At 39.5% G+C, this 27,916-nt stretch overlaps 1 protein-coding gene across 5 annotated transcripts in view; it reads right to left on the minus strand.

Moving 5' to 3' along the window:
* Positions 1–27,916, minus strand: part of diaph2 (diaphanous-related formin 2) — a 631,396-nt gene that overhangs the window by 155,251 nt on the left and 448,229 nt on the right. For all 5 annotated transcript variants that reach the window (XM_072270521.1, XM_072270519.1, XM_072270520.1 and 2 more), the window contains one exon: positions 2,723–2,887. In XM_072270521.1, coding sequence (XP_072126622.1) covers positions 2,723–2,887 — 165 coding nt within the window. The remainder of the gene's footprint in view (positions 1–2,722; positions 2,888–27,916) is intronic.

The following is a 27,916-nucleotide window of genomic DNA, read 5'->3' on the forward strand; positions in this document are numbered from 1 at the left end:
TGTGCAATGGAACATCATTTGTCACTACAGCACCTCGCGTGCTTTAGTATACTGTTATACAATTAGTCTAGGAAAAATGTTTCCAGAACGAGTATGTGTAAGGAGAAGCAGGGATCTGCATGTACAATTCTTTGAAAAAACTAAGTTTTTTACTCAACATGAGATTCTGCAGATGTAAGAACACACGAAGTGTTGGAGGAACTCAGCAAGTCAGGCATCATCTAAGGATGGAGATAAACATTGACGTTTAGGGCTTATATACTTTGTCAGGACTGGAAAGTAAGGGGGCAGAAGCCAGAATAAGATGGGAGAGGAAAAGGTGTATAAGCTAGTAGGTGATATGTGAAACCAGGTGAAAGCTGAACTCCTACACACCAGTATCTCCTCCATTTCTCGTACATCTACCCACACCCTATCCTCCCGCCACCCTAAAAGGGACAAGATTCTCCTTGTTCTTACCTACCACCTCATGAGCTTTTGTATTCAGCACATCATTCTCCGTAAATTCAGCCATCTACACCAGGATCCTACCACTAAGCACATCTTTCCCTCCCATCTCACAGGGATTGCTCTCTATGTGACTCCTTTGTTCACTCATCCACCCTGCATTGATCTACCTGCTGACACTTGCCTTTGCAAGCAAGACAAATGATACACCTGCATCTACAGCTCCTCCCTCACCACCATTCAGGGCTCCAAACAGTCCGTCCAGTTGAGGCAACACTTTACCTGTAGCTTATCACGGTACTGTACCTGGTGCAACCTGCTGTCCATCAGGGAGACCTGACATAGATTGGGGGGATTCCTTTGCCGAGCACCTTCACTCCATCAATCACAAGAAGTGGGATTTCCCTATGGCCACCAATTTCAATTTGACATCCAATTTCTATTCTGACATGTTGGTCCATGGCCTCCTCTACTGCTACAATGAGGCCGCACTTGGGTTGGGTTAGCAAACAACAGACAATAGGTGCAGGAGTAGGCCATTCAGTCCGTCGAGCCAGCACCACCATTCACTGTGATCATGGCTGATCATCCACCATCAGTATCCAGTTCCTGCCTTATCCCCATAATCTGTGATTCCACTATCTTTAAGAGCTGTATCCATCTCTTTTTCGAAAGCATCCAGAGACTTGGCCTCCACAGCCTTCTGGGGCAGAGCATTCCATATATCCACTACTCTCTGGGTGAAAAAGTTCTTCCTCAACTCCGTTCTAAATGGCCTACCCCTAATTCTTAAACTGTGGCCTCTGGTTCTGGACTTACCCATCAGTGGGAACATGCTTCCTGCCTCCAGCATGTCCAATCTCTTAATAATCTTATATGTTTCAATAAGATCCCCTCTCAGCCTTCTAAGTTCCAGAGTATACAAGCCCAGTCGCTCCAATCTTTCGACATATGACAGTCCCGCCATCCCGGGAATTAACCTTGTGAACCTACGCTGCATTCCCTCAATAGCAAGAATGTCCTTCCTCAAATTTGGAGACCAAAACTGCACACAGTACTCCAGGTCATATTCTCACATTCTGTCTGGGAAGTCTCCAACCTGATGGCATTGACATGAATTTCTCAAATTTCTGGTTGTTTCTTCCCTCTCTTTTCCCATTCTCCATTCTGGAACCCTTCTCTTCTCCTTAGCTGTCCATCAACTCCCTCTGGTACTCCTCCTCCATCCCTTTCTTCCATGGTCCACAGCCCCACTGCCCCCTCTTACCAGAGTCCTTCTTTTTCAGCCCTTTACCTATTCCATTTAAGATAGAGAGAAGGAGGAATTTCTTCTCTCTTGTGAATCTTTGGAATTCTCTACACAAGAGACCTCTACTGGACAAAGGCTAATCAAAGGTTAGGGGATCAGATAGAAAAGTAGAGTTGAGGCTAAGGTTTGTTCAGTTACCATTATTTTGAATATTGGAACAGGTTTTGGGGACCACATCTATCCCTCTTCTATTTTATGTTCTCTTCTCCTGCTATGAGAAAACTTAAAATGTCAACAAGTGAAAACATGGATCTTTGCTATTTAATCGTACAGATTATTGATTCTTCCCTTTTAATTATAACATAGTGCAATTTAATTATTTAGAACTTTTTGAGGACATCATTGTTAGTATTGTTTTCAGTCCAGCTCATTAAGTGCTTTATTACAACAGCTGTACTGAATAATCCTTTACCATACCAAAGTGGAATGTTAGAAGTGAACATGGAACCATTATTTATCCAATACCATGTTTATAGGAAATTTCAAATCTTATTTTGTGTAGTTCTATTACGTTTAAATATTGCTAAGACTGTACAAACATAACTAAAATATTTAAAATTGAATAGGTTAAATAGGTTAAACAAAGGATAATGCTGATTTTTACTGCTGAATCAAAACCAAATGATGGGTAATCTGAGGACAGCTTTTTAAAAACCTCAATGATAATATTTGCCCTGTTTGTAAATGAAAACTGAGATAATTAAAAATATGTTTATATGGTATCAGATAAACACCACAGTACATGCACGATAATTCATTTATGTACTAAAATGAGTACAAATTTTAAAGTGGATTTTGAATCATTGCAGAAACAAACGACAATTTTTCTCTTTCTAATACGTCCGTGCCAATTCTATTTTAACTATTCACAAAACAATAAAGATAAATAAATAAATACCATTTCATACTGTATTGCACATGATTGTTAAACTGCTACAAAAAATACTCATGGCCTGTTGTACTCACCAGGAACATGAACCTGAAGTTTTTCAGATCAGTGAAGAATTCTTCTATGCTGACAGCTTTGGAATCAAAGACAAAATATTCTCCCAGTCCTTTGTACAACTTCATCATATTTCCATGCATGTTGGAAAGTTTTTCATACTGTTCCCTCGCGTGCTTGGCAAAACCGTGAAATCTGATTAAGGAATTAATAACCGCATGGAAATAACTGGCCATACTAAAATAAAAGGGTCTCCTCAGGAATCATTCCACTGACAATTCCTTGGGAGAAAAAACGGTCAACTTTCCTCAAGTATTTCTTTGAGATGATAACAATATGATTTTCTATCAAAACAAATTGATTTTTATCTTCTCATTCATTAAAACAGAAACCATCAACTTTATAAAATATGCGACTGCAATTATATTTTTGCTCATTTTTGTATATTTTTTTCTATATCATTCACATTTAAAGTTTAACTTTATTCAAACAAAAGTAAATTTAACATGCTTGAGAAAATGTTACAATAACTCAAGGTAGTATCAAAGAACATAATCAAAATTCACAGTTGTGAAAATGGATAGGGAAAATCATAATTTTCAGAAATTGAAGATTACCATATACTTTGGAATCTCTGAAAAGAGATGAAATATAAACTTATTTGCAAAAGTGGAATCCAGTTTTAAATGTTTTTGCACTCTGGAGAATGAGCATTATCGTGGCATCTTACTGTACACCAGAGTCCATTGGTTCAATGGACATCATAAACCAAATAAAGTAAACCATTTGGAAATTAGTTGTAGGAGACAATGCATTGATGGGCCAAGCTTTTGTGCCAACAATGCTTTGCTGTATTTTACTTTATCTGTTCATTAAATTCTAATAGACATGATCATCAGCAGTACCCTTTTGTGGAAGTAACCGGCGTGTCCACTTTGCTTTATGAACCAGTTATGTGGCTTGAATAATTTTTATTTAGAGTATGCACAATTTACTGGCAACTATCCAAAGTGTTTGGTCAGACATCTTTGCGTCCTTTAATTGACACCAGGAAAGTGACATTGATTAACTTGCCCCCAAGTGTTAAGTAAATTCTTAAATATTCCATTGTGTATCACATAATCAGTGGGTTGCAAATCATGCAGAAAATATCAATAATTTCCATGCAACTGAATGTTACAAAGATTGTTCAGCTACAAATTCAATTTAATTCTCAAAAAAGGGCAGTGCCCTAGCACAATCAGTGGAGGGGCAAGCTTGCAGCTCTAGCAACACAAATTTAATCCTGACTGTCTGTGTGGCTTCTGTATACATTTCCTCCAATTACATGGATTTCCTTTGGTTGCACCAGTTTCCTCTCACAAAGTAAAGACATGTTGGGGGATAGATTAGTTGACCACTGTGTACTATTACTAGTCTGAATGGGGTGCTAAAACCTTGAGAGAGTTAATGAAAAAAGTTGGAGAGAGTAAAATGGAATCAGGCAACACATGTAAAAATTGCTGGTGAACGCAGCAGGCCAGGCAGCATCTATAGGAAGAGGTACAGTCGGCGTTTCGGGCTGAGACCCTTCATCAGGATTAATGATGTGTGTTGCTTGAAATTCCAGCATCTGCAGATTTCCTCGTGTTTGTGTTTTAAAATGAAATCAGTGTAGGTTTGCTGCAAATGGGAGTTTGATAGTCAGTGTGGACTCCTTGGATAAAGGGCTCTTTTCCATGATTTTATAATTTTGACTGAATACTTTAGAACATCGTTCCAAACATTACTGCAATCTTACAGCTCCTGTCTCATTTCTATCACTTTATATTACATGCCAGTTTCAAATGACAGAATATGACTTTCAAAAGTGAGAGGACCTTCAGACACTAAGTTTCAGGGCAAAATCTAAATGATCTATAAATTACAAGAAATATGTCAGCAAGCAAGATCTGTGAAGTTCCAAAGATATTGAGTTGTCTAAAGGATAAATTGCTTCCACAAATTGGCATAATTTACTCAGCAATATTGATATTTATAATTGATTTCCAGTCCTGCTAAAATAGATATTATCTGCTAATCATAATCATGCAGATTGTTCCAATAGTTAAATCAATATCGAACAATTAATATAAGTGGTGTTATATTCCTTAATTTCACATTCTGTAAATGGCTTGATAGTTCTACCTCAACAAGAGTTAGTTGGGACAGAGGCTCTTAGCCTCACTATGTGATCAACGATGTGCTGCTAGGTCTTCCTCTTCCTAAGCTGGAGTCTGGAGATTTGTCATGCAGTCAGGTACCTTTGAGAAACACTTAGTCTATGATGAACCAAAACTTAACTAAATCTCCAAAATACTGCAAGGAATTCAGGATGTCAGCAATGAACATTTCAAACAGGATGCAAGGTGGACAAGATCCTGAAGCACTTCTTATACCAACATTAGCTCATCTTCTGTTTCAATGCTAAATGGCAACATGTTATCTGAAGTTAAGATCAATGCATAAAACAAGACAGTCCATCTTCTCTTGTCCCCAGTCTTAGTAGCACTAAACAACAGAATTATCACAGGGTGAAACCCATTGACCAATCTCTCAAAATGTTGATAAATTCAAAATAATTTTTTCATCATAGCACTTTAATTGGGTGCACCTGTACAGGTCTTCATTAATGTAAATATCTAATCAGCCAATCATGTGGCAGCAACTCAATGCATAAAAGCTTGCAGACATGGTCAAGAAGTTCAGTTGATGTTCATAGCAAACATTAGAATGGGGAAGAAATGTGATCTAAGTGACTTTGACCATGGAATGATTGTTGGTGCTACATTGTTTGAGTATCTCAGAAACTGCAGATTACCCGAGACTTTCATGCAGAATAGTCTCTAGAATTTACAGAGAATGATGCAAAAAATCCACTGAGTGGCCATTCTGTGGGCAAAATCGCTTTGTTAATGAGAGGGGTCCAAGTAGAATGGCCAGACTGGTTCAAGCTGACGGGAAAGCGACAGTAACCCAAATAACCAAGTTTTACGACAGTGGTGTGCAGGAGAGTATCTTTGAATGTACAATACGTTGAACCATGAAGTGGCTGGGCTACAGCAGCAGAAGACCACAAACATACACTCAATGATCACTTTATTAAATACAGGAGCTACCTAAAAATTAGGAAGGCCTGCTCTAGGCAGATTTACAGCTGTGCCACATTCTTTCCATTTCTTGATGTTTGACTTAACTGTATTCCAAGGGATAGTCAGCAACTTGGAAATTTCCTTGTATCCATCTCTCCCCTTGTGCTTTTCAATAATCTTATTGCAGAGGTGCTGGGAGCGTTCTTTTGTCTTCATGGTGTAATTTTTGCAGGATACTGACTCACCAACAGTTGGACCTTCCAGATACAGGTATATTTTTACTGCAATCAACTGAAAACCTGACTGTACACAGATGATCTCCATTTAACTAATTACAGTACATGACTTGTAAAACCAATTGGCTGCACCAGTGATAATTTGTTGTGTCATATTAAAGGGGGTGAGTACTTAAGCAATCAATTATTTTGTGTTTTGTATTTGTAAATAATTTAGATCACTTCATAGAGATGTTTTCACTTTGACATGCAAGTGTCTATTTCTGTTGATCCGTGTAAAAAAAAGTCAAATTAAATCCAGTGATTCAATGTTGTAAAACAATAAAACATTAAAACTTCTTGGTGGTGAATACTTTTTATTGGCACTGTATATCTTAAGAAATAGGAACAGAAGTATGTCATTTAGCCCATCGATTCTGCTCCACCATTAAATCATACGCTGATCCAATACTTCCAGTCATCTCCACTCCCCTGCCTTCTCCCCATACCCTTTGATGCCCTGGCTAATCAAGAATCTATCTATCTTTGCCTTAAATACACCAAACGACTTGCTCTCCACAGCCTCTCGTGGCAACAAAATCCATACATTTACCACCCTGCGACTAAAGTAATTTCTCCGCATCTCTGTTCTAAATAGACATCCTTCAATCCTGAAGCCGTACCCTTTTGTCCTAGACTCCCCTACCATAGGAAATAACTTTGCCAAATCTAATCTGTTTAGGCCTTTTAACATTCAGGATGTTTCTATACGATCCTTCCTCAATCTCCTGAACTCCAGGGAATACAGCCCAAGAGCTGCCAGACATTCCACATACGGTAACCCTTTCATTCCTGGAATCATTCCTGTGAATCTTTTCTGAAGCCTCTCCAATGTCAGTATATCCTTTCTAAACTGAGCTCAAAACTTCACACGATACTCCAAAAGTGTGGTCTCACAAGTACTTTATAGAGCCTCAACACCACATCCTTGCTCTTGTATTCTATAACTCTAGAAATTAATGCCAAAATTGCATTAGCTTTCTTCACCACCGACTCAACCTGGAGGTTAATCTTGAGGGTATCCTGCACAAGGACTCCCAAGTTCCTTTGCATCTCTGCATTTTGAATTCTCTCCCCATCTAAATAATAGTCTGCCCATTTATTTCTTCCACCAAAGTGTATGACCATACACTTTCCAGCATTGTATTTCATTTGCCACTTCTTGACCATTCCCCTAAACTATCTAAGTTTCTCTGCAGGCTGCTTCCTCAACACTACCCACTCCACCACCTTATCTTTGTATCATCAGCAAATTTAAGCATAAATCCATTAACCCCATAGTCCAAATATTTGACATACATCGTTAAAAAGCAGCGATCCCAACACTGATTCCTGTGGAACTCCACTGGTAACCAGCAGCCAGCCAGAATAGCATCCCTGTATTCCCACTCTGTTTTCTGTCATTCAGTCAATGCTCCACCCACGCTAGTACTTCCCTGTAATTCCATGGGCTCTTATCTTGCTGAGCAGTCGCATGTGCGGCACCTTGTCAAAGGCCTTCTGAAAATCCAAGTACTACTTGAAAACCACATCTACTACATCCCCTTGGTCTACCCTGGTTATATATTCCTCAAAAAAATTGTAGTAGGTTTGTCAAGCATGATTTTCCTTTCAGGAAACCATGCTGGCTTTGGCCTACCTTGTCATGTGCCTCCAGGTACTCAGTAATCTCATCCCTTAACAATTGATCCCAACAACTTCCCAACCACTGATGTCAGGCTAACCGGTCTACAGTTTCCTTTCTGCTGCCTCCCACCCTTCATAAATAGCAGAGTAACATTTGCAATTCTCCAGTCATCCGGTAAAATGCCAGAATCTATCGATTCTTGAAAGATCATTGTTAATACCTCCGTAATCGCAATCTCTCCAACTACTTCCTTCAGAACCCAAGAGTGTATTCCATCCAGTCCAGGAAATTTATCCACCCTCAGACCATTAAGTTTGCTGAGCACCTTCTCAGTCATAATTTTCATTGCACATACTTCACTTCCCTGACACTCTTGAATGTCCGGTAAACTGCAGATGTCTTCCACTGTGAAGACTGATGCAAAATACGCATTCAGTTCTTCTGCCATCTCTGCATCTCTCATTACAATATCTCCGGCGTATTTTTATATTGGTCCTATGTCTACTCTCAACTCTCTTTTACCCTTTATATACTTAAAAAAGCTTTTAGTATCTTCTTTGATATTAGTTGCCAGCTTCCTTTCATAATTCATCTTTTCGTTCCTAATGATCTTCTTAAGTTTCCTTTTGCAAGTTTTTAAAACCATCCCAATCCTCTGTCTTCCCACTTGCTTTGGCTTTCTTGTATGCCCTCATTGGCTTTTACTTCCGCTCTGACTTCACTTGTCAGCCCCAGTAGTGTTCTTTCTTTTGAAAATTTCTTATTTGGGATATATCTGTCTTGCACTTCCCTCATCTGTATATACAGTATATCCATATAATACACAGTACTATATACGGTTATATTATTGTAGTTTATTAAAAGTAAATGAATGCCCAAACTATTTCAAAATGCTCTGAGTAGTACTGCTTAATGAGCTGTCTAGTTTTGTTGCAACTTGAAAGGTTCTGGTTGAACTAAGAGGATTCTGCAAGGGAAAACTATCTGGCTCGCAGCTATGATGGCTGACAAAAAGGTGGTCCAGCCTTTGATTCAATACTTACTGGCAGCTTTCCAAAATTGTCTAGGGAGGGGCGAAAAAGCATAGAAGGGGCACCACTATCAAGATAGTGGTGATCGGAGGGACTATTGTTTGTGGGAGGGAAGGAAGGGACCAGAGACACATGTTAAGGGTAGAAACAGCAGAGATTGTGTTAACAATTGGGAATCACAGTGTGGAAGGAGATCAGGCTAGTGTTTTCTAGTTGAGGCATTGCAGGTAGCTCGAGAATCAAAGAGGAGAATGGGGAGGGAGGGGCTGTAAAGTTGGGGATAGTGCTGGTTTGGTGGGGAAAACATTAGAGATTAAGAAGGCAGCCTGGAGGTGGGGGAGAGTGTACTATGAAAGGTTATGAGTTTATGATGCGGATTGATGGTCTGAGAATTTGGCCAATTAGTTCAATTCTTTATTTTACCAGTAAGTGTCAAGTTTAAGTTTCAAGTTTAATTATTATTCAACCATACATGAATATCGCCAAAAAAAAGTGTTCCTCTGGGGCCAAAGTGCAAAACATCATCAACAGCACATAGTACAAATAGCACATATGATTACAATTTCAGAAAACATACAGTCGCAAAGAGAAAAAAAATACATAGCCCAAGTCCCTAAGTTGTCCTGGTACAGCTTGTTCTTCCACCAAACGAACAATGAAGAGCAGAAGTGAGGGGAAGGGCCAGCACCCAACCCAGTACAAAATGCAGCGGCACACAGCCAGCTCTGGTATCTCCTTCACTGGTGACTGCCAATAGGTGACTCCAAGGCATATGGAGCAACACACATCAAAATGCTGGTAGAACACAGCAGGCCAGGCAGCATCTATAGAAAGAGGTACAGTCGACGTTTCAGGCCAAGACCCTTCGTCAGGACTCGCCTGTATTCCTGACAAAGGGTCTTGGCCTGAAACGTCCACTGTACCTCTTTCTATAGATGCTGCCTGTCCTGCTGTGTTCTACCAGCATTTTGTGTGTGTTGCTTGAACTTCCAGCATCTGCAGATTTTCTCGTCCAAGGCATATGGACCTTGTTCGCACAACAACCAAGGAAGCACAGCTCCTCCGCCAATGAAAAAGTGAACTAGGCTTACAATATTCTGTTACCAATGTCTGACAGGGACTTGTGATCACAATGAAACTGTCCAAGACAATCACTCGCACCTTTTTTTTCGGACCGTGCACCATCTCAGCACAGACCACCAAATCCAGGCAACAACACCACAACGGTATGCAATAGTCCAGCTCTGTCGCTATCACTGATGGGATCGTACTGTAGTACCTGATATTCTTAGTATCTGGTAATGACTTTCGATCATAAAAGACGCACAGGACAAACAAGTACACCTTTGATTGGACCTGGAGTGGTGCTGCGACCATTTTACCAGAAGTCTAAATCAGTATTGGGATTATTGCAACATGAATCTCCAGGATGATATGGTGTACATCTGGCACTAGGGACTTCAGTTTTTTGGAACCTACTACAAGGAATACCATGATAACCTGAAAGCTCTGTCACTGCCTATATTCAAGGAAGCAGTCAATATTTTTTTTAATATCAAGGAAGTTAAGGGATATAGGGTAAATGCAAGAGAGTGGCGCTGGGGCAAAAGAACAACCTTGATCTTACTGAATGGCAGAGCAAGCATGTTGGGCCATATGGCCCACTTATCCTTGCTCATCTTATGTTCTTGAAAGAAGGATTCACAGCAGAAAGTACAATAATTTTACTCCAAAGAACTGATTGTGTAATCAATGTTCATATCCCACTTCTAAAGGAAAACTGTATAACTGAAGGTGCCATCTTTCATATGAGTGATTAAACAGCAGCATTGTTTGCCTTTTCATGTGACAAGAAATCCTACAATTTAGTTTTCTTCAGGGCCCTTTGATTTGTTTCTTAAATACCATCACTAAAGCATTCTACCTGAGCATTGCTATAATTCCGCTCATAATACTGTAGTGACAATGAAAATTTCAAACATATTTAATCACTGCAATTTCACCACTCCCAATTTCTGTCCTAACCTATCCTCCAAGAACACATTCTTCGCCGAACTACTGGCATCTTCAGTGAACAAAATATTTTAGCACAGCCTGAGGTCCATTATTTAGGATGCACACTAAGTACATATCCAGGTCTGAACCAGAAAAAAACCCCGATAATTTTTTACATTAAGCATATTTAATGGATTTGCATGCTTCAAAAAAACTGGTGAGGTAGTGGTTCATCATTCCAGATAAACAATAATATATGCAAAGAAGGGCAGAGCCCTGAAAATAAGAAACAAAGTTGAAATTGAATTTGTAAAACATTCATTACAAAATCGTGTAATTAGTAATTACACTAGCTAGCACTTCTCACCCCATTCACTGGCCATTTATTCACCCTATTCACCCCCATTCGTTCCATTTAATTACAAATATTTCAACTAATTAAGCAACAGAAAGGTGCAAAATTCTTCTTGTTCCTTTTGTTGTGCACTTTTGCTCCTCCCTCTGAAAACTTCTCCCCCAGACCCCATTTTAAGATGTAATGGGAAGCCACAGAGCAAATGAAAAGCCTGCTAATGCTGCCATTTTCTGTATGAAGACGTGCCACCATGTCAGTGCTGCACACTAGCTAATTCTCTTTCCATTATGGAAATACTTTGATTAATTTAATTTCATTCAGAATACAAGTTCCAGGATGATATTGTCCTCAGGACAGAAACCACATGATCACACTGGCGCCTTGCCACAGAATGGAGCACTTGGGCTTTGTTCAACTATGATGAAACACTATACTAAACTGGTAACCTGTATACCCACTAACAATTGATTTACTATGCTTTTCCAGCATTTTGTTTTTATACTTAACACCTCCATACTTGAACTTATTTTTAAAACAAAACTTCCTTTGTGCAAACTTTCGAAGTAAAACTTCATGAATATTTGAGATTAACAGTATAGTTATTAATGTTCAATTTAATGTTCCTGGAGGAAAGCTATGTACAAGCAAAAGTTAGAATTTGTATATGGTAATTATATCACAGGGTTCTTAATATTCACACTAAGTTTGTTGAAAAGAAATCTTTTTAACACTACTTAAATGTTTTTGTTGATTAAATAGGGCATCTGTTGTGCTGAATTCCAACAACCCTCACTAAAAAAAACATCTAACTGAATGACAATACAATTTATGCAAGAAAGCATTTGCATTTATATTGCACCTTCCATGATCTTACATCCTAAGCACTTCACAGTTGATGAAGTACTTTCAAAATCAGAAAATACTGGAAATTTGTATGAAGTCAGGCACAATTACTTTTTAAGAGAGAAAAAGAGTTAACACATTAAGTGCATGATTTTTCATCATGAATTTTGAAGTGTCTGGCAAGTAGGCATGGCTAGAAGTGCCATACATAACAATAGAACAAATACTGTTTGTTCTTTTCCATAGATGCTGCCTGGCTTACTGAGTTACTCCAGCATTTTTTGTGTGTTGCTTTGGATTTTCAGCAACTGCAGATTTTCTTGTGTTTGTGACCTAAGCAATCTAGTATGTTTAGTTGTGAAGCAGAGATAGTCAGAATACAGGGAAAATTTTGTTCTTTTTAAGAGTATCTTTCAAATTTATTTTGAAAAAGCAGTTGAAATATCATCATAAAAATTTGATTTTAATGGTTAGAACATATAAATACCTCATTCACAACTCCTAGGTTCTTATAATTAAGGGAATACCTCAACATGTTATTGCAGTTTATTTAAATACATGACATCATTTATAAGGCATTATGGGTCCTGAAGGATGTTGTATGGTGGGGGGGGGGAGGGCGAGGGGGATAGTGGGGATACACTCCCACTCCCAGTGGTGTGCATCTCAAACACAATCAAGTCCAGTTCCCGGCCTTCTAGTGTAGTTTAGCTATTAAGCCCAGTGGAACCTTTTCTACTGACAGGAAAAGGGGTAAAGGTAGGAAACTGCCGCCTTAAAACCAATCACTCCAGGCAGACGGGGCTTGTCAGCTGAGAGAAGGAAAACTCTGATCTCAAACCTCCACTGTTTTGTGGCTATTCTTGCTCATGGAGAAGGCTTCAGGAGTAAATCCCAAGGAAAAATCCAGAGCCAGAGCCCCTAAGGCAGTCCTCTGTTTAGTTCAATACTGATTGGCAGCTCCTGTGATGCTGCTGGTGCCAAACTGCAATGGGTTTCTTTCTCCTTTTCCTTTGGATTCATCAGCTGCATTGGAAACCGATTGCTCGCAATATCATATTGCCCTGACGTGTGTACTGGTTTATGTATTCTGTAGGCAGCCAGGATGCAACATCCTCAGTCGACCTCGACTGATGAAGAGCCTCCAGATGGTCACTTATATATAACTGCACAGATGTAGTTTGGGTAGAAATTTTGTGAAAAACTAGACACAGGTTGCTTGAGCTTTCTGTATCACCTGAAAAAGCTATATATATTCCCTGTCTGTGATGGACTCACCAAGTACCCAGAGCTTGTCACCTGTATTAGATTCTCACATCTTTCCTTCATTGCTCATTTCAGATGAGTTAGACAAATCAGAATCTTTAACAATGAGAGACTTGAAGTTGTGAATGAGAAAAATGGGTATCAGGCACCTGTGTATAAAAGTGGAAGCATTTCTGGCATTTAACAATGAGCTCACATTAGAACAATGAAAAATCACTCTCTTGTTTCTTGTGGCTAACTGTCGCAAAGGTATAAACACAGAATTAATTTAGAGACCGACAACAAAAATTTGTGGGATTGAAGTAACTTATAAAGTATTTGTTTTTAGGAAGTAAAAAATAAACTTCCATTTGAAACAACAGTTTATTACATTTACTATTTTGACATGAAATGGAAAACTGGTCCAATTATGGAGTAAGTAAAAATACAAGTCTTCACTACGCAACATTGAAGACTGCTTGAGTCATTCATACGGGATCTGCATTGAAAAAAAAATCAGCATTTCAATTTAGTAATGAATTCCTTGTCCCTTGTCAACACGAACAATACAATGCAGAAGAAATCCATTTGCACAGCTCCTCATCACATGCTCTGAAAATGAAAAAAAACTTCACAGCCAGGGGACTACTTTTCAAATAATTATTATTGTCACACAGGCAGACACACAACTAATCACACACAATCTGAAGGATGATTTTTGGTGGCAATTGAGAAATTCTGCTTCAGGGCACAAGAAAAGCTTCAAGTAGTGCACAGGGGTCTTACGTTTCACCCTGAACTGAAAGGTGGAGATGATTTAACTTTGATTTGAAAGACAGCAGCTTTGACAATATAGTAGTGACTAAATATTACACTGCTCTCAGAAAGATCACGTACTCCAAAGTTCACTTGTATCTACAACACTGAATTACTGGTGAGAATTTATAAACCACACACCAAGCAGACAAATCATACTGTACATGACATAAACAGCAACAATACACTTAAAGGTGGAGAGCAACATCATTCAAGGTAGAGTGCATGATACATATTCATAATCATTTAAACATATTGAAAATGTTGATATTAACTTAGCTTTTTAGAACTTTTGTGATTAATGTACAAAAACTATACTGATGATACATTTTCTCCTATTTATCATGATTTCAGAATTCAGAACATCAAGCATTACTCATCAGATGGTTAACATATCCAAAAGTACAATGCAGGAACAGCATTCACCTCAACATTTTAACCCACAATTTTCTTTCTGTCATCCCCTTCCTATTGCATGTGGTTACATCTCATGCTGGGACATAGTTCTATAGAAGCTAGCTAAGCTTGGATATAATAAATGAGGTATACCTTAAATGACAGCATCACCTTGATACAGCATTGATTAATGCAGTTCCTAGCAGGGGTCAGTAGACAAGAACCAAAAGGATTCTTTTCCCTCTCTGTTCAAGGGATAGCAAAGCTCATTTAAGTATTCCTTTCAGCACTTGCCCAAGTTCAATGAACTCAGCACAAACCAAGTCTATTCATTCTATGCAATCAAACACCGATTTAAACTCACAGCATGTCCCTCTGAAAAGGCACTTACATGTTGAGCATCCAGACAATGACCATATCCCTGATATATTTAGAAAACGTTTTAATAATGATTAAAAAAGGTAGTTGAAATGATGCAAGATTTTTTTTCAAAAATGAGAAATTACAACATTATATTCCACACAGTAAAAATGTCTTCACAATTGTACCTGGCAGCCTGAGTATGAATAAGCTGACAATGGTCAATGTGCTTATGTAGCACCAATATATTAGTGACCAGTGTCTGCTGTTAAATACATTTTATAAAATTCTTTCATGGAATGGAAGCTTCATTGGGAAAACCAACACCTAGTGCCTATCTTCAGAAAGATCTCTTTGTATGTATGTATGTATTTATTTATTGAGGTATAATGCAAAATAGGCTCTTCGAGTCACAATGCCCAGCAATACCCCGATCTGATCCTAGTTTAATCATTGGGCAATTTACAATGATTAATTAACCTACACACTGGTACATCTTTGGACTACGGAAGGAAACTGGAGCACCCGGAGGAAATACACGCAGTCATGGGAAGAACAGACAGGCAGCGACAGGAACTGAACCCACATCGGTTACACAGTAAAGTGTTGTGCTAATCACTACACCACCATGCCACCCCATAGCTGTTGTTATCGTGACAAAGACAGAGATGGAGCTGATAGATATGAAGTGAGTGGATTCTGACTGAATTCAAGACAAAAGATTACAGGTCCTCGCTAGTTTTCTGCAGGGTTTCATTCCTGCTAATTGTTCGTAACCCAGTTCACAAGCCCTGCAGCAGCCAGTAAATCAATCCCACTCATCTCCCAATGCTCGCTTGTATGTAAGGGCTGTACGTAAATTGAGTGTTTAAAACTGGGAGGACAAGGCCAAAATGGTGTGTCTTGAAGTGGAAGTTAAAAGTACTCTGAAGCAGTTCCAGCCCTTGTTTTTTGTAGCTTTAAGAGTTGCTGTGGAGCTGCTTCAATACATTCTGTTGAGGCATGCAATGCAACCATAATGCACCAGTGAACAGCAGAGATATCTTAATTGGAGAATAACTGAATTACTTTACCTTGAATGGAGTGGTAATTTTTGGCTTGAATTTTCCATGGGCAGATTTAAGAGTCTTTTCTTCACAATCCCCTGTCTACTCAACCCATTCAGGTAGCAAACTGCCTCAGGCAAGGTGACCAGCAAAGCTCAGAGCAAACTTTGGAACTGAAGAGTGACTACAACACGTCACTTTTCAGGCTATGCCTGCACAGTGTCCAGGTACAGTCTGTTCACCATAAGTCAAATTAAATTTAACTTTTAAATTTTCATCAGCAAACAGGGAAAAGCCACTGATAAAGCCAGTGAAGATTGCTGAAGGGTTACAGCCTGAAACATCTATGTAATCTTTTCCATAGATGCTGCCTAGCCTGCTGAGTTCCTCCAGCATTTTGTGTGCGTAACTTGGATTTCCAGCATCTGCAGATTTTCTCATTTGTGATTGGATTACTTTAATTAGCTGACTAATTGTGCATCACCATTAAATCCAGGATGTGACAGAAGCATAGAATATTTATATAATCTGTTGATAGTAGGACTGATTACTATTTATTGTCCCTTGTAATTTCATAAGATTATCATATTACAGGACAGACATAGTACTGATCCTGGTGTATCCTTTCACAATCCCCATTGAATAAGTGTTGGGCCTCTGGTTTGATTTGCAAGATATGCTGAGAAAGAAAAGAATACAGTCTACTGCTGCTAATGGTCAACAATTAGTCAGTTTTAAAACTGTATTATCTATGGAACTTCATTAACATGTTCCAACCTGTTAATTTTGTTGTTCTCTAGGTTGCCAAGTACTTCCATCTGCGCTTGCTTTCATCTAGGAAAGGAGTGATTAAAATAATTTTTTCTGGAAGATCCTTTAAATTCCAAATGAATATTTAAAACTTCAACTGATACAGTAGAAACTAATTTTACATGTAATGCAAAAGGTTGAAGAATGAAATTATGCTTTCACTTTTTCCTCTCACCAATCTTAATCATCCCCTTAAATCCAAATACAAACAGTAATCAAAGTTTTAAAACAATTGAAATTATTTAAACTTTGGAGTATTATAGAATGTGAATACAAAGCTTAAGTTTGTATATACTGTATCACCTAAAGAATCCCAAGAATAATTAGATTCCAAATTACAATCCTTTGAGAGCAATTATGAAAGGTTCTTGTTGGATGTAACAAAAACAAATATCAAAAGAACAAAGGTGTCTCGGTATCATAAGTAAATCAAATATTTATAAGTTGGGAACTTCTTGCTCATTGCATCATCTATTTTCTAAATCATGTGGGACAGAACTAAAATAACTTTCATGGAGCCAGTAAATTTCCTACACAACTTAATTCGAACAAAGAAGAACAACTTATAAAACCACTTCTACCCTGTTTTAAGCAGATATACACTGCCACACACATTGGATAAACATATGAGAAAGCACCATTTCATATTTAAACTGGTCCAAGGAATGATATTTAATTCAGTATTCAAAATGTAAAGTTTTCTCTTTTTAAGATGCCTCAGATGCTGGTCAATTAAAATATTCAAAACATACAGTTGATAGTCTTGTTATCTTGAAGTACCATGGGATCTTGCAGCAAAGGCGGATCAATGGAGGTGAAGCACAAAATCAAGCATGCTTTAGTTGGACAACATAATGTGTCTGAAAACTTCAAGGATACGAGGCTAAATGATGCAAGCCCCAGAAAGGACAAGCATTGCTTCTGATGATGACAATACATCAACTTTGTATGATGTGCTTATTTACATGATTGGTGCACAGGCCTAAATTCCCAAGAGGATAGCAATACAAAGTTAGAAAACACCACTTACACCTGTCTGCAGCACAAACAGGAGGCAAACCGTGACTACAGCTGGTCTGATTCAGCTTCTCAAACTGATTTTATGCCAGGGAAATCAAAAATGACTTTATAAGGGAGTGTATGGTTAACATTTTCCAGAACTACATTCCAATGGACATTTTCACCTCAGCATTTAATGTCTTCATAAGACAAAAGACATAAGAGCAGAATTAGGTGATTCACCTTCATATTACGCTATCAGTTCAAGACCCTCCTGTTTGAAATTCAAAGTAAAATTTTTGTCAAAGTATGTATATGTTACCATATACTACCATGAGATATATTTTCTTGCAGACATTTACAGGAAAGAAAAATAAATCATAATCATTTTATTGCCAGTATGTGAAACATATCAGAATTGATTGTGGCCCGGTGTCAAGCATAAAAAGCAGCACACTATCATAACAGACATCACACCAATTTACAAGACAATACTGAGAATTTCACGAGTAAAAGTAATCCTCAAATTCAATGAAAAACACATTTAACCACACAATATAAACAAGAATGGGAGCACCTAAAACTAATACAATATATTAGAATGAAAAACTATATATAAACAAAGACAATGTCATGAATCTTAAGTGCACTTTGAGCAGGGCTTGGAACTCATTCTTCCGCACAGACAGCTCCCTGCCACAAAATCTCAGGTTCACTGTCATTCCCCAGTCCTCAATCTTCCAATAATTAATTATTCTCATGTAATTCCTCTCATGTAATTTTCTGCTTCCTTTCTATATCACGCACTTTTTTCTCTTCCATAAACTCTGAATACCCAATATTAATTCCACAATTTATTGCTTCTACACAATACTGTCAAACTAGTGTTAAGATGGAAGCAAGGTATTAGAAAACACAAGTCAAGGGTGATTGCTGAGATAATATACAGTATGTATACACATGTTATCCTCAGCTAGTAAATAACCAAAGGTACGGTTATAGAATCACAGTCATAAAGGATAGTTTACAACGTTTGAGTTGTATTGTGAAGCCACTCTTGCAATTCTCCTCCTCCTGCAGTTATAACCAATAAAACAGATGCCCAAGTTCTCAGTGCTCAAGGAAAAAAATGAAACAATTCTCTTCATATTTTCATAGATAGAAATATCTACAACACAGATATAACATAGTGGCCATGCCCATTCATCCCAAGCACAGTAATTGGGAAAATAATTGATGAGGGAATAGGAGACTTGCTTAAGAAATTAAAGGCAGACAAAAATAGAATTTTCTAGAAAACAAATCATGTTTTCAGTTAGGACAGCTATAAGCAGCAGCTGTAAATGTGACTCATTATGGGAGAAAATAAAGGTGGCATTCAGGGGATGCTATAAATGTACTATCTTAATCACAGATAGTTGGTGTACATACTCTCCACTAAGCACAGCAGTCAAAGATATTAGTGCAGCATTGAGAGTGTCACTGAAATTCAGACCTATACTGAGAATCAAAATGTACTACAATAGCCAATTCTATCAGATTAAGTCACAAAGAGAGAGCTGCCATTTCTCAAAAGAACTTACAATTAAAAAATATACCAAAAGTCAATTTCCTCATGTACTGGCTTCTCATGTTTTCTCTCCTTCATTTGTGCCCATTTCAGATTCTACATTATCTGAATCTATTCTCTCCTACCTACCTTCCACAATTTCCAATTTATATTTGCCTTTTCCTTATCCCCTAATAATGGTCCTCCGTCATCTCTCATTCACAGTTTCAATCTCCCACTTAATGCTTTCCCTTGTTGACTACCTCATATAGAAATGTTATAGATGCGATGGGAGCTATCACTAAAGAGGTAGTGCTGAGCAAACTTGTGGGCCTAAAGATAGACAAGGTCCCTGGTGCTGATGGGAGTGCATCCCAGGGTATTGAAAGAAGTGGCAGAGGTTCTCTGGACTCTAAGCAGGTCCCGGCAGATTGGAAGAAGGTGAATGTCACACCACTGTTCAGAAAAGGACGTAGGCAAAAAGCAGGTAACTATAGGCCAGTTAGATTAACATCTTTATACAGGTTTCCCCCGCCATCCGAAGGTAGAGCGTTCCTATGAAACGGTTCGTAAGCCGAAATGTTGTAAAGTGAAGAAGCAATTACCATTTATTTAAATGGGAAAATTTTGTGAGCGTTCGCAGACCCAAAAATAATCTACCAAATCATGCCAAATAACACACAAAACCTAAAATAACTGTAACATATAGTAAAAGCAGGAATGATATGATAAATACACAGCCTATATAAAGTAGAAATACTTTTCCACAATTATTACTGCACTGTTCTCCGTAGCGAAAATCTCACGCAAGCGCTGTTGGCAAAAACTCTCTCCAGTAACCTTTAAGCTATGAAGCTGCCAAATCATACCAAAGAACACGTAAAAATACACAGCCCATATAAAGTAGAAATAATGTATGTACAGTGTAGTATCACTTACCGGAATTGGTTCAGCGCCGAACACCCTGATGATGGTGTGTTAGGCTGAGTTGTTGCAGGTTGGGTGGTGCAGTGGCCCCCACCTCCAGGCCACCAAGCGATACATTGCCGCGAAGCATGCAGGGGTACAGCGGTAGCCAGGACGCATCCAGCACATCTTTAAGAAAAAAACCCTAATAAACAAGCTAATTAATTAGGTGCTGCCCGGCACGTAATTGTCAGCTCAGACCACTGCTGATTTCCGATTGCGTTGTCTCTGATCTGGGCCGACAATTACGTGTCGGGCGGCACCTAATTAATTAGCATGTTTACTTCGGCTTTTCTCTTAAAGATGTGCTGGGTGCCTCCCGGCTACTGTTGCATTCTCCACGAATCGGTATCTGTCTGCGGCCTGGGTGTTGGGGTGGTGGGACACTGGGGTGTCATCTCGTCGTCCGTTTCCATTAGAGCAGGCAGCTCATCTTCTCCTATGACTGCCCGCCTCGCTGTCCAAGGTCGAGGTTCATCGTCTGCTATGGCTGATGTGGAAGGCTTGCTTGACTGCCGAGCCGCGCGCATTTTTCTATCATACAGTTCTTTGTAAGCACTCAAACCATCCTGCAAATATCCCCTAAACCGACGTACCCTTTCAAAATTAAAGTCGTACTTTATCATTACAGCAAAAATCTCACGCAGTTGCTACACGTTCAGTTCGCTACTGCATTCGGTTTCGACTGTTATCCTTTCTTCTTCCAATTGCATCAGCTCTTCATCTATCAGTTCTTGGTCATGGGATGCCAAAACCTCTTCAACATCACGTTCGTCAGCTTCCACAAGCCAAACTCACTTTGTCCTTGCTTCGTTCACCATGATCGAAGCGCTTAATTATGTCTAGTTTTATGCTAAGTGTAACACCCTTACAAGCTCTTTTAGGCTTTTCCGATACCATAGAACTCATCTTGCAAACAGCTGCTCACAGACACGTGTTTAAGCAACGCCGGCGAGAATGCAGTTCCGAATCTGGGGGAGAGTGGCTGCTTGGGGTGCACGCTGCCTTTTATCGCACGCTGCTTTTTTTTCGTAACAGTGAAAACACCTTCTGAAAGCGAAAACAGGGTACTAATGTAGGTCTTTCATAACAGTGAGGTTTTGTAAAGCGAACATTCGGAAAGCGGGGGACACCTGTATTTTATATTTTATTGTCGCCAAACAATTGATACTAGAACGTAGAATCATCACAGCGATATTTGATATCTGTAGTTGGGAAAATTCTTGAAGCCATCATTAAAGAAGAAATAGCGAGGCATCTGGAAATAGATGGATCCATCAGGCAGACGCAGTATGGATTCATCACAGGCAGGTCCTGTTTGACAAGCTTACAGGAGCTCTTTGAGGATATGCCAAGCACAGTGGATAGAGGAGAACAGATGGAGGTTATTTACAGTAGTTGGATTTCCCGAATGCGTTCAATAAGGTGCCACAGAAAAGACTTATCCATAAGGTAAGGATACATGGAGTTGGGGGTGTTGTATTAGCATGGATAGAGGACTGGTTAACCAACAGGAAGCATCAAGTTGGGGTACAGCCACTTTATTAGATACATCTGTACACCTGTTCACTGGTGGAGTGAGTGGAGTTAAGTTATCCCCTCTGGTTCAAGATCCTGATGGTTGAAGGGTAATAACTATATCTAACGGTGACAGTCCAGTGGGGCATTGATAGGATGCAGAACGAGCTGAGAAGTGGCAGATGGAGTTCAACCCAGATAAGTGTGAAGTGGTGCATTTCGGTAGGACAAGTTTGAAGACAAAATATAATATTAATGGTAAGACTCTTGGCAATGTGGAGGATCAGCAAGATCCTGGGGTCCATGTCCATAGGAACCTAAAAGCTGCTGTGCAGGTTGACAGTGTTGTTAAGAAGGCATATGGTGTGTTGGCCTTCATCAACTGTAGAACTGAGTTTAAGAGCCGTGAGGTAATGTTACAGCTATACAAGACCTTAGTTAGACCCCACTTGGAGTACTGTGTTCATTTCTGGTCACCTCATTACAGTAAGGATGTGGATACTACAGACAGAGCGCAGAGGAGATTTATAAGGATGTTGCCTGGATTGTAGAGCATGCCTATGAGAATAGGTTGCATGTACTTGGCCTTTTCTCCTTGGAGCTACGGAGGTTAGGAGGTGACCTGATAGAGGTGTGCAAGATGATGAGAGGCGTTGATTGTGTGGATAGCAAGATGCTTTTTCCCAGGGATGAAATGGCTAATACGAGGGAGTTTTTCAAACAGAGAGTGGTGGGTGCATGGAATGCACTGCCAGTGACAGTGGTAGAGAGGGATACAATAGGGTCTTTTAAGAAACTCTTAGATAGGTACATGGAGCTTAGAAAAATAGAGGTTTATGCAGTAGGGAAATTCTAGGCAGTTTCTAGAGTAGGTTTCATGTTCAGCACAATATTGTGGGCCAAAGGGCCTGTAATGTGCTTCAGATTTCTATGTCACATGGGTGCTTTCTCTGGTGGGCAATCAGTGGTGAGCGATGTGCCACAGGGGTCAGTGTTGAGCCCACAACTGTTCACGATATATGTTAATGATCTAGAATGGAAGAGGGGACCGAGTGTAGTGTATCTACGTTTGCTGATGACACAAAATTGAGTGGAAAAGCAATTTGTGCAGAGGATATGGAGCGTCTGCAGAGAGATATAGATAGGTTAAGTGAGTGGGCAAGGGTCTGGCAGATGGAGTGCAATGTTGGTAAATGAGAGGGTGTTCACCTTGGAAAAATGGAAGGTCAGATTATTTAAATGGTAAAAGATTGCAGCATGCTGCTGTGGAGGAGGATTTGGGAGTACTCGTGCATGAATTGCAAAAGGTTGGTTTGCAGGTGCAGCAGGCTATCAAGAAGGCAAATGGAATGTTGGCCTTCATTGCTAGAGGGATTGAATTTAAGAACAGGGAGGTTATGCTTGCAAACGTATAGGGTACTGGTGAGGCCGCATCTGGAGTACTGCGTGCAGTTCTGGTCTCCTTACTTGAGGAAGAATATACTGGCTTTGGAGGTAGTACAGAGGAGGATCACCAGGTTGATTCCAGAGATGAGGGGGTTAGACAATGAGGAGAGATTGAGTCGCTTGGGACTGTACTTGCTGGAATTCAGAAGGATGAGAGAAGAGCTTATAGACACATAAAATTATGAATGGAATAGACAAAATAGAGCAGGAAAGTTGTTTCCACTCATAGGTGAGACTAGAACTTGTGGAAATAGCCTCAAGATTTGGGGGAGTAAGTTTAGAATGGAGATGAGAAGAAATTGTTTTTCCCAAAGAGTGGTGAATCTGTGGAATTGTCTCCCAATGAAGCAGTGGAGACTACCTCAGTAAATATATTTAAGTCAAGGTTGGATAGATTTTTGCATAGTAGGGGAATTACAGGTTATGGGGAAAAGGCACAGGTAGGTGGAGATGAGTCCATAGTCAGATCAGCCATGATCTTATTGAATGGCGGAGCAGGGTTGACAGGACAGATAGCCTACTCCTGCTCCTATTTCTTAAGTTTCTTATTCATTTCTCCATTTATTGGTGCTTCTCACTCTCCTAAATTCTTAGCTTGATTTTCTCCAATGATTCAGATTGTACATGTAATTTTTGATGTGACTTGTAAAATTCGAGGTCCCAGTATCATTTTCTATTATGGTCTACCATTTGTAAACCTGAGGTTTATTGAGATCCTAACCAGTACCAAATCTCTTTTACAAATTGCTTGAATTTGCCAATCTGCACCAGCTCCCCCAAAAGCAATGCCCCAGTTTCAAGTTTTTTAACTTTGTCCCAAATGCCTCCACATCTCTGCAATCTCTTCTAGCAATTAGCTTCATTCATATCTAAACTATTTAGATATTCTTAAACATCCAAGGTTAATCATTTGACCAATGGTTCTTGCGTTCTAGGCTCTAAGTACTAGAACTTTCTTCACAATGACTCTACATCTCACTATTCACGTTTAATACACTGCTTGAAACATTACCTTGATCATGATTTCTCAAAGGCTCTCTTTTTGGGTACAAACTATAATCTCGGTTGAACAGTCACAAAAATAACTAGCAATGCATGGCACTGAGATTGCCATTGAGGGAGTAAATTATTTTCAGCATGCAACAACTGCCAGACCAAGTTTTCAATGCTCACTGTATTGGAAACCTCATCACTGGTTGTTTTATCAATGATTGCAGCCTTATCCTACTGCTTGAAAGACTGACATAGCACAATCTTTGCTTCATTGATTCTGCCACACCTCTCAGTGGTGCAGGACTCTTGTGACAATCATCTAAGGGATGCTCTCACACAGTTCTCCTTATATCAAGTGCCCTGCATCTTTCTTTACCTCCATGGCAGTCTTGTATGCATTTGTTGTGGCTGACACAAAAATAATTCCTACAGGTCTGGTGTCCTTTGTCAGTGCACAAAAAACTTGGCAACTGAGAAATTTTCATGATGGCCCTTGTCAGGAATCACAAATGTCTTATTTTAGCTCTTTTCTAGGTATAAACTAGCATTGCTTATAAAGTAAATTTGGCTAATTTCATGATATTTTATAAAGGATGCTATAAACACTTGTATTTAAACCCAGCAAAAAAAGTCAAAACTGAGTTTCTTTCAAATAATAAACCACTGCAGTTCACAATTACAACCTGCTCATGGGCAATCTTGACCTGAGCAGTAACTGACCGCAGTTCTTGAACTGTTATTAAAATTGTAATAAGGAATTTAAGAGTACAATACTTAAAGGACTTCCACCTGGCCCCTAGTAGACACTAAGATACTAACTACCTTAGCTGCTGCATCAGTTCTACATATCCAAAGCTTAGTTGTGAAAGTAACTTTGATCATCATACATACCCTCCCTCTTGTACTTAGCAATGGTTATTGATTCAGTTTATGTCTTGTTCCTGGCTGCACTGTTATATGCCTCTGGCCTAAAACTAATTTCCCAGGATTATTGGGATCTTAAGAGCACTTTATAAAAACTTTTTTGTTACCCTGCAACCAATCCTGCACAGCACCCACGAAAATACCTCTATAGGGTTGCCTATTCCAAACGTGAGCAGTATCAGTGTTCCAAGCTAAGTAAAATTTACTCTGCCTTAATAAAGTTTGCAGTGAATAATTACACTGCCAATACATTCTTGATGGGACTTTGGCTGAGTTCTGTTGACATTTTCTGCCAACATGATGCTTCTGACTACTTTTCATTTGTTATATCAAAACTGTCAACTCAGCAGCCAAGTTGCCCCTATCATCAAATTACACTTGGAAATGCTGCTTTTTTCTTTAGCACTTTCTTTTTCTTTGCTTGCTTGAATTTTCTTGATTCTCTGGCAAAATGCTCTACAGTATTGTAAACCCAACCACACCAGAAAATCAAAATTCAAAATAAATCCATTATCAAAATACATAAAGTATATATCACCATACATAACCCTGCGATTCATCCACAGTAAATACAAGAAACACAATAGAATCAATGAAAGACAGCCCAACAGGATGTACAAACAATCAAATGCAAAAGACAACAAACTGGGAAAATATAAAAAGAAAAATAAATAAATAATTAAATAAATAATATCGAGAACAAGAGATGAAGAGTCCTCAAAAGTGGGAACAGTTCAATGATGGGACAAGTGAAGTTATCCCTTCTGGTTCAAGAACCCAAAGGTTGAGGGGGTAACAACACCGTGAACTTGGTGGTATGTGTCCTGAAGCTCTTGCACCTTCTTTCTTGATGGCAGCAACGAGCAAAGAGCATGGCCTGGATGGCAGGTGTCCTTGATGATGGATGCTGCTTTCCTGCAACAGTGCTCTAAGTAGATGTGCTCAATGGTAAGTAGGGCTTTACCTTTACCTGAACCATATCCACTACTTTCTGTAGGCTTTTCCGTACAAGTGCAATGATGTTTCCAGACCAGGCTGTGATGCAACTAGTCGATATACTCTCCACCATGCATCTACAGAAGTTTGTCGAAGTTTTAGATGACATGCCGAAGCTTCGCAAACTTCTAAGAAAGTAGAGGTGATGCCTTGTCACCTTTGTGATGGATTTTGGACAGATCCTCTGAAATTAGAACACTGAGAAACTTAAAGTTGCTGACCCTTTCTACCTCTGATCCCCTGAAGAGAAATGGCTCATGGAACTCTGGTTTCCTCAGCCTATAGTCAATAATCAGCTCCTTGGTCTTGCTGATGTTGAGTAAGAGGTTGTTGTAGTGAACAGACTGGGGTCTGCATGTAAGGAAATCAAGGATCCAGTCGCACATGGAGGGATTGAAGCTTATTGATTAGTTTTGAAGGGATGATAGCATTGAATGCTGAGCTGTAGTCAATGAAAAGCATCCTGATGTATGCACCTTTGCTGCTTGAAGTAGGTGGGTACCTCAGTCTGTCAAAGCAAGAGGCTAAAGATATCTGTAAACACTCCAGAAAGTTGATCAGCACAGCTCTCTAGTATTCGGCCAGGTACCCCATCGGGAGGTGGGGGTGGGGGTGGGATGCTTTCTCTGTGTTCACTTTCATGAATGATGCTCTCATGTTGGCTTCAGAGACTGAAATCACAAAATCATCAGGGGCTGTGGGAGTTCGTAAAGGTGCCTCCATGTTTTGATGGTCAAAGTGAGCATAAAAGGTACTGAACTCATCAGGAAACAAATGTCACCTCTGTCGTTTGGTTTCACTTTGTAGGAGGTGATAGCATTCAAACCCTGCCACAGCTCCAGAATTGCCAATTCGCATGGGAGGTGGCTTTCCACAGATTATACCTGGACCTCTTGTATATTACTTGGTTGCCAGACATGAATGTCACTGATCTGGCCTTCAGCAGATTACAGATCTCATGGTTCATCTCCAAGGCTTGTGGTTGGGGAAGACTCTGAATGATATTGTGGGACACACTCATTGATGACTGTTCTTATAAAATCCATAACAATCATGATGTATTGGTTCAGATCCACTGATGAGTTTTTGAACAGGGCCCAGTCCACCAACCTCAAGCAACCCGGTAGCCACTCCTCTGCTTCCCACAATCACCTCTTTGTTGTCTCAGGAACCTTGCTCTTTAGTCTATAGCTATATGCAGGTAGGAGGATGACAGTCAAGTGATCAGATTGACGTATTCCTAATTGCAGTATAGCAGTGGTCAGTGTATTGGGACCACTGGTGCTGCAGTTGATATGTGGATGATAATTTAGCCAAGATTTCTTCAAACAAGCGTGACTGAAGTTCCCAACAATGAGTTGAAAGGCGTTGGGGTAAGCCGTTACTTGTCTGCTGATAGCGACATTCAATACTTTCAGTGCCTGTTTAACACTGGCCTTTGACAATTTGTAAACTGTGGTCAGAATCATAGAGGAGAACTCTCTTGGAAAGTAAAACAGTTGGTACTTAATCATTAGATGTTCCAGGTCAGAGGAACAAGAGTGCAACAAGACTGTGCTTCTCGGCACCACAAGAAATTTATTATGAAAGACAGACCACCCCCTCCTCCACCTTTTACCTTCTCTGAATCAGAGCAGTATGATCCATTGTGGATCTTACCATTGTTTCTGGCATGTCCCGAGTAAGCCATGTCTTCGTGACACAGAGAACACAGCAATTCCTCATTTCAAGTTAAGTCAAGTCTTTTTATTGTCATTTCGCCATAACTGCTGGTACAGTACACGAGACAACGTTTTTCAGGACCATGGTGCTACATGAAACAATACAAAAACTACACTGAACTATGTAAAAACAACACGAAAACTACACTAGACTACAGACCTACCCGGGACTGCATTAAGTGCACAAAACAGTGCA

This window comes from Mobula birostris, chromosome 10 (assembly GCF_030028105.1).
Source record: "Mobula birostris isolate sMobBir1 chromosome 10, sMobBir1.hap1, whole genome shotgun sequence".
NCBI classification, from domain to species: domain Eukaryota; kingdom Metazoa; phylum Chordata; class Chondrichthyes; order Myliobatiformes; family Myliobatidae; genus Mobula; species Mobula birostris.